At 57.7% G+C, this 15,308-nt stretch overlaps 2 protein-coding genes across 5 annotated transcripts in view; both read right to left on the bottom strand.

Annotated features, from left to right (window-relative positions):
• Positions 1-166: 166 nt before the first annotated feature.
• Positions 167-3,794, bottom strand: TPPP3 (tubulin polymerization promoting protein family member 3). Of its 2 annotated transcripts, none has more exons than XM_070398526.1 (4): positions 3,642-3,794; positions 1,094-1,287; positions 824-977; positions 167-709 (listed from the first exon to the last, which is right to left on the bottom strand). In XM_070398526.1, exons 2-4 carry the CDS (start codon positions 1,279-1,281, stop codon positions 521-523), a joined length of 531 nt encoding a protein of 176 aa, XP_070254627.1. In that variant the 5' UTR covers positions 1,282-1,287; positions 3,642-3,794; the 3' UTR covers positions 167-520. The 2 variants fall into 2 exon arrangements, with proteins under 2 accessions (XP_070254627.1, XP_070254626.1); XM_070398525.1 differs by having other exon boundaries at positions 3,652-3,793.
• Positions 3,795-4,510: 716 nt separating this feature from the next.
• The window catches only part of ZDHHC1 (zinc finger DHHC-type containing 1), a 20,087-nt gene continuing 9,289 nt past the window's right edge, over positions 4,511-15,308 (bottom strand). For 2 of the 3 annotated variants that reach the window (XM_070398517.1, XM_070398518.1), the window contains 9 exons: positions 11,693-11,868; positions 9,983-10,084; positions 9,478-9,602; positions 9,236-9,394; positions 8,870-8,982; positions 5,655-5,737; positions 5,346-5,439; positions 5,193-5,208; positions 4,619-5,083 (listed from right to left, as the gene is read on the bottom strand). In XM_070398517.1, the coding sequence (XP_070254618.1) occupies positions 4,800-5,083; positions 5,193-5,208; positions 5,346-5,439; positions 5,655-5,737; positions 8,870-8,982; positions 9,236-9,394; positions 9,478-9,602; positions 9,983-10,084; positions 11,693-11,868 (1,152 nt within the window). In that variant the 3' untranslated portion in view covers positions 4,619-4,799. Of the gene's footprint in view, positions 4,596-4,618; positions 5,084-5,139; positions 5,209-5,345; positions 5,440-5,654; positions 5,738-8,869; positions 8,983-9,235; positions 9,395-9,477; positions 9,603-9,982; positions 10,085-11,692; positions 11,869-15,308 lie in introns of those variants that run through there. The other variant, XM_070398519.1, reaches the window with a different exon arrangement.

Genomic DNA, 15,308 nt, shown 5'->3' with positions numbered 1-15,308 from the left:
TCTCCGGCAGCCTCGCTCTGTGCTGATGGAAGGGATGTGTTTGTCTTTTTGGGGGCAGGGCCACCAGTGGAAGGATCAGCAATGCGAGAGGCAGGGGAGTGAATGCGAGGGCTCAGTGGGGTGTGAGTGTCATTATCCCCATTGTCATATACCCGACCAGGCCACATTGGTACAAAAGGTGTCTTTATTGAGGTCTGGGTAAGAATTAGGCACTTGGCCAGAGCAGCAGCTTAAATATGAGGCAAGCAGTCGGGTTAGCCGTGCCCGGGGCTAGGTTGGGGCGGTGAGGCTATAGGCACAGACTCTCTCTCCCCAGAGGGACAGAAGTCATGGAGGAAAGGGGAAGGGGACACAGAGCAGTCTGGGTCAGTGGCCTGGTGGGCTGGCCTGTGGGGCTGGGCAGGAAGCTCTGGATGGCAGGTCCAGCAGGGAGGGGACCGGGCTCTCTTGCTCCACGTGCCCCTTAGGCCCAGGCCTGAGCCTCTGGCCGGGGCAGCCATGCAGGGGGCCTTCCCAGGCCTCACTTCTTCACCTTAGTATCATAGGTGCCAGCATTCTTGTAGGCACTCACATAGCCACTGTCATCCAGGATGTCCTGCCGCCCGGCAATGCCCTTGCCCTTGCCGCTCTCGTCGAAGCGCTCCTTGTGGGAACCCGTGTACTTGCTGGTGTCAGTCAGCCGGTCCACAGCGCCCCCTGTTTTTGCTTTCTGTTTGGACAGAGTTCCCCCAGGAGCACCTGGTTAGGGATCCCAGCCCTTCCCACCCCTAGCTGAGATTCCCCACACCCCCCAGTGTCTCCCTGAGACCAGCAGGGCACTTACAGTGACGCCCACATTGGCTGGTTCCTTGCCTGCTACCAACTGGCAGATGGCATCGAAGGCTTCCTCCTTGCTCTTCCCCTTGAATCGCTTGATTGCCAGCTCTTCCAGGGCCTTCTTGAACTCCTCATAGTTGATGACCCGAGCAGACTTCCCCCTGCCAGGTATGTGGACACCATGAGTTTCCCCCTTCTCCATGTCCTCCCTGCTTCCAGCCCCCCCAACTCCCCACCTTCCGGGAACATCAGAAGCAGGGATTGCCTGGGAGCTCACTTGACTTTGGAGAAGACGATGTCCACATCAGTCCCTGTGACAGCCTTCCCGTCAGTCACCTTGCAGTCCTTGCATAGCTTGGCCCAGTTCTTGCCGTTCATCTCTTGCCCACTGGCCTTGGGGTCACCATGGATGGCAAACTTGCGGAAGCTCTCCTCCAGCCCAGCCACGTCTGTGCTCGCTGCCATGCCACCCTATAGGGACCCACCTTGGTCACTTCCCAGCCAAGCTGTTCCTCCCTTCCCCAAGGCACAGAACATGACTGCCACTACCTCAAAACCTGCAAGGTCTGAGTTGGGGGCATTTAAGCTGCATACCCTCAAGAGCTGGAGCAGGAGCTGCCAGCGGAGAGGGGCCAGCACTCAGTGTCTCCCTGGGCCCCTGAGCCCTGAGGGAGGGCCTCGAGAGGAAAGGTCCTATTGTTAATGCCAGCCCTGGCTTGGAGTGGAGTTCAGATGAAATCATGATGCCATACCAGGCTGGGAACAGAGTGGCACTGTCGAGAAAGACTGTGAGGGCAGCAGCTGGGACCATGGCTTTGTCTGGCCCTGGCACAAGGCCTGCTTGGGTGGAAGTGAGGATGGCAGATTAGGCCTCCCTCCCTGGGTGTTCCATGCCAAGCTGGGTCAGGGCCAGGCTAGGTTGCTAGTTAGGCAAGTATCTAGTCAGGACGGTGTCTTTGTCAGGGTCATGAGGATCCAGCAAGACCCAGCCCAGGCTGAGAAGGGAGCCAGAGCACAGGCAGGGGTGCATGCCCTAGGCAGGGGTGCAGCTGGCCCAGCCGGGACCTTGTTACTATTTGCTGTTAAACAAAAACATGAGGGGAGAAGGAGCCTAGAGCTGGCCTGGCCACAGTTTGTGAAGCCTGGAGACGGTTGCTAAGGGAGGTGGTGCTACTTGGAGAATGTTGCTAAGGGCAGGATGGTGTCAGAGTGGCTCAGGGAGAAGCTCCCATTGCTGCTGGGCTGGGCTGGGCTGGGGAACAGGGGCCCACGGGTGGGGCACACCAGCACTCCCAGTGCCTGGGGCACAGCCATGGCTTCCTGGCCCCTTGCCACCCATTGGGGCTGTAACCTCCCAATTTGTGGAGTTTAGGAGGAACAGGAGATTGGGGGGCTAGCCCAGGGTAGGGGTGTAGAGTTAGGAGCCCCTAGAGACATATTGGCAAGTGGGACTGTGGCCTTGGCCCTGTAATCCGCACACCTGCACTGCAGCATACTTCCCCACCTTCAGCCCTCCATTGAGGCCCCTTGACCACACCCTGAGCACTGCCAACCAGCCCAGACTCCCACAGCTGGTGTACTCAGCCCTGGCCCTCCACACCCTCAACCTTATTCCCCCTGACTACACCCTTCACCTGGTCCTCAGACCTCCCTGACCACACCCGCAGCCCTGAGACTGAGGGCTTGGACCATTCTCTCAGCATTCACCCTTGACATATATTAATAGCACTGTATCGAAGACTTCCCCAATTATACCCTCAGCCCTGCACTGAAGGGTCCTCCCACACCCTCACAGTCCCCCTGCAGTCCTCTGACCACACCCGCAGTGCTCCACTGTGTAACCTAGCACAGCCCTGTAATGGTGCCTCCCTGACCACACCCTCAGTCCTGCACAGCAGCCGCCTCCATCCACACACCTACAGCCCTTCAGAGACCCTAACCAAAGCCTTATAACCCCCTCTCCACACACCCTCAACCCTGATCACACCCATATACTGCCCCCCCTTGTCCTCACACCCACAATCTCTGGCCACAATCTCAGCCCTACACTGAAGCCCCCCAGTGTCCACATCCACAGACTTGCATTTCTAGACTCCCAGGTACTATATTGAGACCACTCCTGTGTTGAGACACCCCCCCCCCCCCAAGCACACCCACCTCCTCCACTACAGCCTCCTGACCACAGTCGTATCTTCAGCAACCATCCTATAACTCTGCCTTTTATACTAGAGTCTCCAGTGACCAGGGCCTGGGCCCCCTCTTCAGCTACCATTGATCCATCTCTAAGTTGCAGTTTCTGAGCTGCTACATTGCAGTGACTCTGTCCACAGTCCCAGTCCTGCACTAACCTTCCCTCTCCCTACACTACAACCTCCCACCAGAGACCCAGCGTTTGGTTCATGAAGGGTAAGGTCTAGGGGAACTTTCCTCCCACAGAATGTTTGTCCTGGAGGACTGGCAGGATCCTGCATCCAGTCTCACTCCTTTCCGTGGGAAGATGGATTCTTGGTCATTTCAGGCTGATCAGATAGAGCCGGGTCACAGGTTCTATCTAGTCTCAGGGGTCTGCAGGCCATGGATGGAGCAGCCACACCCGTGAACTGGGGCCACCAGCTTGCCCGCTGGGACAGCTGGAGTCATCAATCAGCCCAACATGGAGGTGGGGGGAGGGGGCGGAACGCTCGGGCCCGGGGCAGGGCAGCTCAGCTGGCGTCCTCAGCTCAGTATCCTCCAGGGTTGGAACCCCTTCCAGGCCGCTCCCACCCCCAGCCCCTTCCTTATCGTGCAGGATACTGATTAGGGTGGTCGGCGCCCGGGTCTCCTACCGACTTCTACCTCGTGGCTGCTCCTGCAGTGCGCGTTCGACGGACCGAAGGACACAAGAATGGACCCACTGACGCGGGAGACCGGGCGGCTCTGCAGCTCTGCTCCCTGCCGGCTCCGGGGCGGGACTGCAGCCCGGGCGGCTCCGCTGTATTATCCCCTGTTTCTCGGTCTCCATAGAGACGGCGAGTCCCACCCCCAGGGCTGTCTCGGCAGACTGACCAAGGTCATGCTGGCTCCACCCACCGGACCCCGCCCCATCGGCGCTCCGAGATCCGCAGGGGCGGAGCTGCGGCTACAGCCTCCTCCGTTTGCTCCCCGGCAGCTCCGCGGCCTTCGCGACCGGGGAGGCCAGCCCTCTGCAGTCTGGACGTCCTCGGATGGCTCCCTAATGGGAAAGCCGCCCCCCATTCTGGGCCCCACCCAAAGTTCAAAGCAGGCCTCCTCCTCCAGGACAGATCCAGCTTCCCAAGCCCCAACCGGGAGGGAGAATAGAGGGCTGAGGATCGGGTCCCTAACCTCAGTGACAGTGGGCAGTGGAGTCTAGAGCGGGCTCAAGACCACGGTTCGCCAGTTAACGTGTGGCAGCCTCAGGTCACAACTCCAGAGACTGGGAAAGGGGACAACGGGGGGATCAAGAGTGCCCCGCCCCAGCATCCTGGTGCACCGCGGCCACCCGCCACCAGGACGGAGCTCCTGGACTTCCCGGTCTGCGGTCTGCTCCCGAGGCTGCCTCCGGAGCGCAAAGCCTTCTTCCCCTCATGTCTCCAAGTGAAAACTCTTCAAGAAAAATAACCTCCTCCAAGCAGCCTTCTAGGATCTTTCCTAACCAGGAGCCCTGAGCCTGAGCGCCTCCGTTTTCCGTTTACCTCCATATGACAGTCTGGGTTGCCACCCCATCCTCTGCCCCTAGGCGACGGGAAATGGTCCAAGTCCAGGAGAGCCCCAGGCCCTTGCTGTTAAGAAAGTATACTGTAAGTCCGCAAAAGCATAAAAAAGTTTATTGGAGCATCATGGCCGGTGGGAGGGTATTGCTGAGTCGTGGGGAGAGTGGCCGATCCCGCCGGCCCGACGGGCTCCTCAAGTGCACTGGGTCGGCAAGGGTCGAGGTGTTGCATAGAGAGTCGGGCCAGCCGCTCCTGCTCGGCCTCTCGGCCCAGCTAAGCCAGGCAGGCCTCCGAGCTGCCCCGCGCCCTGGGCTCGCCACTGCTCGGGCTCACGAAAACAGCAGGCACACGGGCCTGCAGCTCCAGCCCTGGCTCTGGGCCCCTGTCTCCGGGAGCGGCCAGAGCGGCGCTGCCCAGGCGCGTCTGAGCCACGGGAATCTCGTCCATGGACTCCGCTGACGCCGAGTGGTAGGCGCCTGCAGGGCCAGCGACGAGCACCGGGCTAGCGCCCCGAGAATCCGACGACGAGCTGGAGCGGTGGCCCGGAACCGGGGGCCCTGCGGGGGTGGAGGGAACTGTGAGACTAGGGGCTGTTACTGGCTCGGGCCCCTACCTTTCCTTCCCTCGGAGCTCCCGGTGCAGGATCCAGTCAGGAAGGGCCCTCACCCGGCTTCCTCTTTTTCTGCAGAGACAGAAGGGAGGCTGAGTGTCTCTCCCCCAGGTCCCCATCGCCAAAAGAGGCAGAGGAGTGAGGCAGGGCAGAGGCTTCTTTCCCATCCCTTTCCACCGGGGCCGGGGACCAAGCACAGTACCCCCTACCTGGGGCCGGATCCTGGGGGGCAAAGCCAGAGTCTCTGGAGAGGAGGGTAGTGGAGGCTCCACTTGGCCACTGGTGACAGGGAACCGGGAGAGACTGAGGGGGGAGCAGGAGGGTGAGCTCTGGATGTGAATGATCCCTCAAATCCCAGCCAGTTGGAGGTTCTCATATAGGCCTCCCTTCCCAGCAGAAACAGATGGGCATTGATCTGTCCTTGCCTTGGCCTTGGCCTACCCCCTTTCTCCCACCTGAGATGGCCCTGTCATGCCAATGGGAGATGTCCAGCTGGCACATGTCCCTATTGCACTCACTTGGCACTCACTGCAGCAGGCCTGACCTGGCCAGGGGGCTCTGGGCGCACATGGCTGAAGGTCCGCATGTAGAACTCCATCTCCTGGGGAAGGTGGCGGTCAGGGAGGCTGGACAGCCCGGTGTAGACCCAGAGCCTTCTAGGTCCTGAGCCCAGCCAGTCCTGGACACAACATTCCTGCACCCTCAACCCCCAGGCCTCTGTGAGAGGTCTGAGTGCAGATGTCTGCTATTCTCCTCCAGGCCTGACAGCTATGCTGGAAAAAACTCTCTGCAGGACAAGGCCTGGAACACCCATTTCTGGACCTTACCCCAATCCCACAGACCTCCTCACTTCATCTAGACCAGCAGTTCTCAACCTGTGGGTCGCGACCGCTTCGGGGGTCGAACGACCCTTTCACAGGGGTCGCCTAAGACCATCGGAAAACACATATATAATTACATGTTGTTTTTGTGATTAATCACTATGCTTTAATTATGTTCAATTTGTAACAATGAAATTGGGGGTCACCACAACATGAGGAACTGTATTAAAGCGTCCCGGCATTAGGAAGGTTGAGAACCACTGATCTAGACAAACTCTGCTTCCTTCAGGAAGCTCCCCCAGCCTCATGAGTCCAATGCATTGGTCTAGAGCTGCTCTGGACAAGGTGGGTGGTGGGGAAGAGGTACTTAGATATGTCCTCTCCTGCTCCCAGTCCCTCCCAAGACTCTAGGCTCTGAATTGATTCCCCCCCACCCCCACCCCAGCTGAGACACTGGGTAGCCGGCTGTTCATAGGCCAGGTGGGCACCCAAGGTTTTGTGCATGGCTCCACAGCTTGGCAGAGCTGACTCCTCAGAGTACCAACCATAATCCCAGCTGCTGGGGAATGCTCTGTTTCCCCACCCCTAATCAGAAAGGGAAGGCAATGGGTAGTGGAAAAAACAGCATTGCAACCCCATCCAGGACCAGGCTTATGAGGGAATTCTGTGTCTTGTTAGTAGCTGATCCTAACAGCGACCCTGGAGTTGCAGACCCAACCCCTGAAAGCGAAGGGGCCTGAGGTCGGAATGTTGCAGGAGTGGCCTAGGCCTGCACCCCAGCACGCGGGACGCGCTCCAGCTACGCCTACGAGGACTGCAGGTAAGGAAACAAAAGCTAGGAACAAGCCAGCTCGAGAAGACCTTGTGCCAAAGATGTAGGGCGGGGCCTCGTCCTTGTCCTGGCCCCGCCCCACAGGGCGGGGGTGGGGGTGGGGGAAGGGCACCCGGACAGCTGTCGCGCGATCCGCAGCTGTTTCCATGGAGACCCAGGCGTCCTGACTAATGCAGAGACGACAGTGTAACAGCAAACGCGGTCTCTAAAACAAGCCTATGTTTGGGGGCAACGGCTCCAGAGTGGGGCCCCTCCCGCATTCCTGCTCTGGGTGGGGGTGGGGAGGCTGCCTGGGGCACTGGCAGATTTAGGGGACAGAGCTCAGCCGGCCACAGGCTGGCTGCACAAATGTAGAGATTGACACCTTAGGAAGCCCTGCCCCACCTCTGCCCAGGCTGACCCTCTGGGCAGGAGTGTCGGGGTGCCAGCCTAAGCAGAAGAGCCCTGGGAAGAGGCAAGGGTTCTGAGGCCAGTCACAAGGACTGGGGCCTCAAGGAACCCTCCCTCCACATCTTTCCTCTTCCCCACTGTGGACCTCGCACCCCTACAGGGCCCAGCAGAGAGGGCCAAAGCCTACCCTGGGGTCCCTGGGCTCCACAAGGGTTGGGCAGAGGAATCTGGCAGTAGTAGAGGATGGTCCCAGAAGCCCGAGGGGCCAGGAGCCAGGCCCTAGCCAGCTGGGCAAGTCTGAGAGTGTCACCAGAGTGTCCCCAACTCAAATCCTCCTCCCCTCACCACAGCTGTCCCTCAGAGATCTTCAACATTTGCACATTCCTGAATGGTACTGTGGAACCTTTCAGCCTCTGCTCTCTCTTCTGCACACCCCTCCTCCCACTGGGAAGCCTCCCTCAGGTCATTTGCAGATGATATTATATGTCCTTGCTGCTGGCACATCTGGCCTCCAAGCCTAGGTAGGCAGTGACTACTGTGCAGGGGCCCAGAGCCCTGGGGCCTGGATATCCTGGGGCCAGCCCTGCCTCATGGGCACTGTTGTGCAGCCAGAGCCTCAGACTCCTCTGTGAAGTGGGGGATGAAGCCCATTCCTCAGAATGGCTGCCACTGTGCTTACAGGGCACCAGTGCCCAACACCAGGGCAGGTACCCAGTAGTGTGGCAGGAGGCTCCCCATTAACAGCCAGCGCTCTCCCAGACCGGGCAGCCTGGCCCACCCCTGGCAATGAGAACAGGAGAGGCGGGTCCCAAGCCCTCTCCCAACCCGCCCACCAGCCTGTGTTTGTGTCCAGTTGCCATGAGGACTTGGGATCCAGGGCTCAGCCTTCCCAGCAAGGGCCTGCCTGGGCCCCCTGCCTTCCCAGTCCCTGGGGACTCTGAAGACCCCCCCTCCCCTCAGCTGCTGACCTCAGGAAACCATGGGGCGTGGGAAAGGGGATCAGCTGGTCAGCAGCTGGGCTGGCCAGGCCCTAGCTTGGGCTGGAGGGTTCCTGCTTCAGAGTATAGAGACCTTAACTCTTCTCAGACCCAGCTTCTGTTTAACCTTTCTTGGCCTCAATATGCTCATCTGCAACATGGATGTAGCAACATTACCTGCCTCGTGGGTTTTTTAAGGATTAAATAGGGTAATGGGTATGAGGGCTCAGGTGGAAGTAACCGGTGACCACCTCTCTTCCCCCACAGCCCCACAAGGAGCAGGTCACCCAGTAAGGCAGATGCCATACTGTGTAGAAAGAACCTGGACCCGCTGTGGGCAGCTGTCAGCCCCTGGGTGCTCCAGCTGGGAAAGGGCCCAGAGCTCAGAAAGACTCAGGGCTGGGATGGGGAGCAAGGCCTCTGATCTGCCAATCTGCCCCCTTCTAGGCTCCCACGTTCCAGACCCTCCAGCGCACACGGGTTTGGGGGAATGCAGGGCTCCTTCGCACTGAGCCTGCACTTGAGCAAGCAGGCATGTGCTCAATACAGGCTTGGCTTCACCCCTGTTGCCCAGCACCCCTACCCCAGCTGCTGTTCCAGACCTGCTTCCCTTTGCCCTTTCTTATCATTGGCTGCTATCTGCACAGCCCACCACCCCTTCCGCACCCAGGCCCCATCTCCCACCCCCTCAGCCCTCAGGGCTACTTCTATACCTGAATGGGTCGCATCTTGGGGGGACATGAGTCGAGCTGCCTGTCAGCCCCCTTTGCCTCCTGTGGTGAACGATGCTGCACGATGTACTCATAGGTGGTGAGCTTGTGCCACACTGTGGGGGTTAGGGGAGGGCTCAGTGCAAAAGAAAGGGGACCCTGGAGTTCTGAAGGTGAGGGAGGATACCCTGTCCCAGGCTGAAACCACTGTCCCCATATACACTAAATCATGGAGTGAAACCAGGCCACCACATCCAGCCAGCAGGAAGGGGCATGGCTTCTGGGCTCTACAGCCCAAATGATACCTCCCTGTAGCCCAGGGACCCCTATGTCCTGCAAGGCAGGTGTAGGGGGCGGAGGGGCACTTACTGAGATAAATGTGGAAGCAGAGCAGGTGGCCGAGCAGGGCTGTGGAGAGCAGGCCCAGAAGGATGAGTAGGGCGGCCAGGGCCAGGATAGCAGGAGCCTGGGTTTCCACAGGGGCAGCAGGCAGGAAAACGAACCACACATCTGTGTGATTCTTCAGGACTGCAAGGCACAGACTGGGCTGTGACCAGTGACCAGACAGGCCCAGGGCTGAGGGTGGGAGCAGGCCTGGAGCCCAGTCTGACCTTCAAAGTGGTAGTTGGTACGCAGCCGCATGGGATTGACAAAGAACTCCACGAAGACATAAGTGGCCACCAGCACGAGGAGCAGGACACCCAGTAAAGCAGATGCCACACTGTGTAGAAAGAGCCTGGGCCCGGCCGTGGGCAGCTGTCAGCACCCGGGTGCTCCAGCTGGGTAAGGGCCCAGAGCTCAGAAGGACTTGGGTTGGGATTGGGAGCAAGGCCTCTGATCCTACAGCCCCAACTTCTCATGAAGCCAAAGGCCTTAGGGCAAAGGCGAAGCTGGGGGGCCACCCCTTCAGGTCCACACTTTTCTATGGTCCCGCAGAGGGAAGACCCCAGCCTACCCTCAGCAGTCCCAGGAGGCAGCCATCAGGAGCACACACACATGCACACCAGCGCCCAGCTCCACGTACACCACCCCCCCCCCTTGCAGTCTCAATGTCCTGACTCACACACTCAGACCCGCGCATCCCCAGGCATCCCTGCAGCCAGGGTCCGCTCTCACCGGTAGTTCCTTTCTCCCACACAGTTGTTGAGCCACTTGCAGTGGTGGTCGAAGCCGCACACGCACTTGTTGCAGGCACTGCAGTGCTTGGAGCGAGCGCTCCTGCGGGGAGGGAGGGAGCACAGCGCGGTTAGACCACAGGCTGGTCCTCCCTTCCGCGGCAGGGCCTGGCTGGAGCCACGGGAGTCCGCGAGGGGCCAGAGTGCTTGGCCTGGAGCTGGTGATCAAAACCCGGCGCCTCCAAGGGACCAAGGAGCTCAGCGCCGGGGAGCGTGCGCGCCCTCTGGCGGCACTGCGGGGCGGGGCACCCAGAAGAGGCAGCGTTTCTGAAGATCTGGGGACCCAAGGCAGGAGGAAGGAAGGGTGGGGCGGTATTACTTTGCCCCACTCAGGGAGTGGACACCGGGTGACGGGGGTGTGAAACAGAAATGGGGCTTCCGTTCCAAGCAAGGACCCCTGCATTGAACCAGGAGACAAAGCAGGTGAAGGGCCGGGAAGCAAAACAGGGTAAGGCTGTCAGGCCCAGGGCCTACCCTGCTCTTCCCAACAGCTCCACTTGTTTGAGTGCCCGTTTCTGTGCCAATCTGTGGGAATTATACTGGCATTCTTCCAGAAAACCCCAGCTTGTCTGGGCTCATCCAAAGGGAACCAACAAGATGACATCTGGATGAACTCGGGGCAGTTCACCACAGATGAGGTGAGACCACTTAGGAATGTGAGTCTCCCAGTCCCAGGGAGGGACTGGGGAAGCCCAAAGGAGTGCAGAAGAGTGGGGAGCACTCCCCCAAACTGGACAGAGCCCTGGAATGGGCAGCAACTGCCAGGGCCCTCATTGAGGAACAACACACTGCCTGGTGCCTAGTGGAGGAAAGGGTGGTCTGATGCCCAAGTCCTCAGTACCCTAACACCATGGACTCTCTCAGCCCTGTGGACAGACCCCCTTCCAACAGGCTGCCTGAGTCTTCAGGTTGGAAGGGTAGAGCTGGCCTTGGACCACAGCCCCATGCCTAATCCTCCACCTGAGGCTGGAAGCTCTAGGAGGGTGGGGAGGGATCTAGGGAGGCCATCTGGACCAGTCAAGGCCTGGGCTCCGCACATTCTGACTCATCTCCCCACTAGCAATGTGACCTGGAGTAAGTCGCTTGGCCTCTCTGGGCCTGAGTCCTCATGGGCAAACAAGGATCACAGGATCTGCTCGGGGACTAGGCCAGTTGGTGGTGAATGTGGCTCTGCTGCCCAGGATCCACATAACCTCAGGCAAGCCTCTGAGCCTTTCTGAGCTCTGGGCTCTCCCCCGTGGAGAAAGATGCTGCCCACCCTGCAGGGTGGCTGTTCCAAGCACTTGGCAACAGTAAGTCTCAAGTGTTAACTCCCCTCCCTGTCCCTATCTGGGAATGCTTGTGAGATTGGGGTGGGGGGTGGCGGGTAGAGTTAGTCATTAGAAATGTTTGTGGGTTTGTGGTTGTGCCAAATGTTTCCTACATTTACTGTTGGAAATGCTATTCCTCATCTTCTGTTTCCAATTACCTTTTCTTCACCTTCTCTTTCACCCAATTCTCTGTCACTCCATCAAGATCCTTGACTGTAAAACACGTGTGTTATCAGGGTGACTATAACGCCCTGGACATGCCCCTCTCTGCCTTGAGCTCCCACAACAGTTCCCCAGGCACACTCATCGCCCGCCCACACTCTCTGTCCACACGCACTCACACATCCACGTCACACAGATTGCAGTGCAGGTCTTCGATGACATGTGCGTGTTGGCTTCGGTTGAAGATGGGCAAGGGCCCGGCATAGCTCTTGTCCCTCACGTTGGCATCTGCTGGATCGATGGAGACAGCAGTCAGGTGCACCACGAGATGGCCAGCAAAGATGGCGCCCATGCACTGGCCCAGCAGGTTAAAGGCTCACTCCACACTCTGCCAGCTGAGACCCCACCCCTGCTTCCTGTGGCCAGAGAACTGGTCCCCACCTCCAGACAGCTCCCTCCCAGAGACTCAGCCTGTGCCACGCCCTGCCTCCAGGTCCCTAGAACTTCCTTGTCAGACCCCTCCAGGGTACCCAGGCCCGGATGGAAGGGGGGAGCAGTCATCTGGGAACACAAGTGAGCACTGCCTGCTGCTGCCCAGGGGCCCCAACACAAGGCCATGTACACACAGGGCTGCGGCCTCACTGTTCCAAGCCTGGTGCAGGCCCTGGCTGGTCTAATCTCCAATTCTGATCTGGCTTCAGATTATAAATGATGAAGTGAGACTGAAAGAAACCATCCTCTTAGGTCGAGGGACCTAAAATATAAGTTCAAAGCTTGTTTGTCTTGCTTTCAGAGGAAGTCTTCTCTGAGAGGGAAAAAGCGATGCTCTCTCAGTAGCCGGCCAGACAGAGAGTCACTTGCGATGGGGCCCATCCCCACCACCTCGCGGACCTGGAGTTCAGGTATTTGAAACCCTGGGGCTGAGGATCTAGGATATTCTGATGCATTTAGGGCCTGACCAGAGACAACATCTCTAATTCCTGGAGCTGAAACACAGCTCTTCCAGGACGTATCTGCTCAGTGATTGTACCAAATTCTGGAGATGAGTATGCTGACAACTTGCTGCAAAGTCTAAATGTGTAAAAATTCCCTAATAGATTCCACACAGGCAGCCATCTCCCTTCCATTCATCCATACTCTGGCTGGCCAGGCAGACATCATCCCTCCATCATTCAGCTTCCATCCATCAGCTGTCCAACCTCCTTTCTTCCCTTCCTCCTCTTCCTTCCAGCGGCCAAACTTCCCTGCGTGTCTGCATGAGCCAGGCTCCACCCTCCTGTGCTGGGCCGTCATTGAAAGAGACAACCCTGTGACCAATGAAAACCCTCTACAGCCCTGGCTGTGGGTCAGGCCTTGGCACTGGCCTGGGTTATTCCATAGTCTCACGACGCTGTTCCTCCTCTCTGGGTCCTCTTGCTCTGCCCTTCACTTGGTCTTAAAGTAGTTTTGAAGAGCTTAAATCTAAATCCTTGCTTGCTTAACCTCCTCCACTGGCTTTCAGGGGCCCTCAAACTAGAGTTTATTCTTCAGCTCAGCGCTAGGCCCTTATGCTCTGGTTCCTCTCAAACCTCTCTGGTAACAACCACTCCTCCTCAGCATTCCAGGCTCTCTTCAGACACACTGAATGTGGGCAAACATTTAGTTTCCTGCCTGCTCCAACACTTCTCCCGCCCCCACACCCTGGCTCATTCATTCAACTGTTTACTGAGGTCTTTCTCTATGCCAGGCACTGAGGAATATGGCAGAAGCGAGACAGACACGGTCCCCTAGCTCCAAGGAGACTACAGTCTGGTAGAAAACAGAAATGCTAATCACATAAGGGGTTGACTGCAACGGAGAAAGTTCATGGGACAATGTGAGTTTGTGTGACCTCAACCAGCCTGAAGGGATCCAGAAAGCTCCCCTGCGAAGGGACCGCCTCAGCTGAGACTGGCAGGTGATGTGAGGAGGAAAGGGAGCCTGGCTGGTTCCTGGGAGCAAGCAGAGTCCCAGCCAGAGGGGTGGTCCCAGCTCAACTCATGGCTGCCATGCGAGAATGAGGGCCCATGTCCCCAAATTCTGGCTTTTCAAAAGGAACCAGAAATCTGGACGTTTTTTGGTGAGGTCTCTCATGTTTTAAATGTTGACAAGGAAATTATTTTTTTAAATCCACCTGCCAAAGGTCTGTTCATTTTGCGTGCTAATTATCCCTCAATTTAAAAAAAAGAAAAAGTCTGTAGGCCAAACTGGTTCATGGGCTGTCAGTTCTTGACTTCTGACTTAGCTGGGTGTTGGGGTGGAGAGAGGAGCAAGGGGCTTCCAGGCAGAGACCAGTGTCACAACAGAGAACAGAGCAAGTAACGTACGAGGAGGCTGGGAGGCGGCAGAGGCTGGAACACAGAGAGCCTTGAGTAGCCAGAACCTCATTCCTTAAGGCGGGAGAAGCCATCAGAGCAGTGGTTCTCAACCTTCCTAATGCCGAGACCCTTTAATACAGTTCCTCATGTTGTGGTGACCCCCAATTTCATTGTTACAAATTGAACATAATTAAAGCATAGTGATTAATCACAAAAACAACATGTAATTATATATGTGTTTTCCGATGGTCTTAGGCGACCCCCAAAGGGGTCGCAACCCACAGGTTGAGAACCGCTGCATTAGAGAGTATTTAGCTGGGGAACAACGTTATCGTGTTTGTTTTTGGAAAGGCCACTGTGGCTGCAGCTACACACATGGACTGGTTCGAGTGAGAGTGTGTGTGGGGAGACTGGTTTGGCAACAAAATGGTCCTCTAGTTAAGAGAGGCAGATGGAGGTGGGGGAGAAAGAGGGTGATTTGATGGCTATTTAGGAGATAAAATCAACAGAACTTGATGACCGACTGGATACAGGTGATGAAGGGAAGGGGCGGGGTCAAGAGCAAATGGACAGGTTGGTCAGGTGCTGTGAAGAGGGGAGCTGTGAGCAGCAGGGGGGCGTCAGGGCCTGTGGCGATGTTGGTCTAGATGGCCCATCTCCCACATCCACAGGATGCTGGAGAGCCCCTACCCCGTACTTGCCGCGGGATACTCCAGTCTACAAGGCTTCCCTCCAGCTGGAGGCTGAGCTCCCAGGGCTGGGGCCCTGTCTTGCTAATCTTTGCAACCTTCGGTCCCAGTTAGAGCCAGACCCCAGGTGGGTACTTGTTACACACTATCTCCCTCCCTCATTCCCCGGGGTCCTGAGGAAGCCTACAGAAGGGAGGTGGCTTTGAAGGAAGGAAGAACAATCCAGATCTGGTGGCTCTGTGAGCCTCCACGTTGCCCAAAGCAATTAATGTGGAGAGGACAAAAGCCCCAAACCATCCCAGTGCCTCAGAGTTGGAGTGCCCTGAGCAGCTCTGCTGGCCTCACTAGGCACCAGTTGTGTGACCTCAGGGAGTCACTCAATCTCGCTGAGCCCCAATTTCTTAGTGAAGTGGGAGGAATACCTCCAAATTAATATGAGGATCAAACAAGATCATCTACGTACAGGGAATGGCACAGGGCCTGGCACACAGAAGTGCTCAATAAGTGACAGTTACTCTGTTTACTGGTAGTGTCCTGACTGCACTCACTGCAGACCACATGGCAGAAACCCAGGTAGCCCTGAGGGAGGGGTGTGCCCATTCCAGATCATGAGGGGACTATTCCATGAAGCTTCTAGTTAACAGCCCTAAGGCCTGTTGGTTGCTTCTGGAAAAGGCCAGTTTCCCACTTACAGAGCTCATGACTGTGCCCGGGGGCCTAGTGAACCAGAAAGCCCCCCATGACACTGGTGGTGTCCGGGATGGCGTCCT

The sequence above is a fragment of the Myotis yumanensis genome, unplaced genomic scaffold (genome assembly GCF_028538775.1).
Source record: "Myotis yumanensis isolate MYYU_CA2020_CCGP unplaced genomic scaffold, mMyoYum1.0.hap1 SCAF_18, whole genome shotgun sequence".
Taxonomy (NCBI): Eukaryota; Metazoa; Chordata; class Mammalia; order Chiroptera; family Vespertilionidae; genus Myotis; species Myotis yumanensis.
The sequence above is the reverse complement of the archived record's forward strand: the minus strand, read 5'-3'. Positions and strand labels throughout refer to the sequence as shown.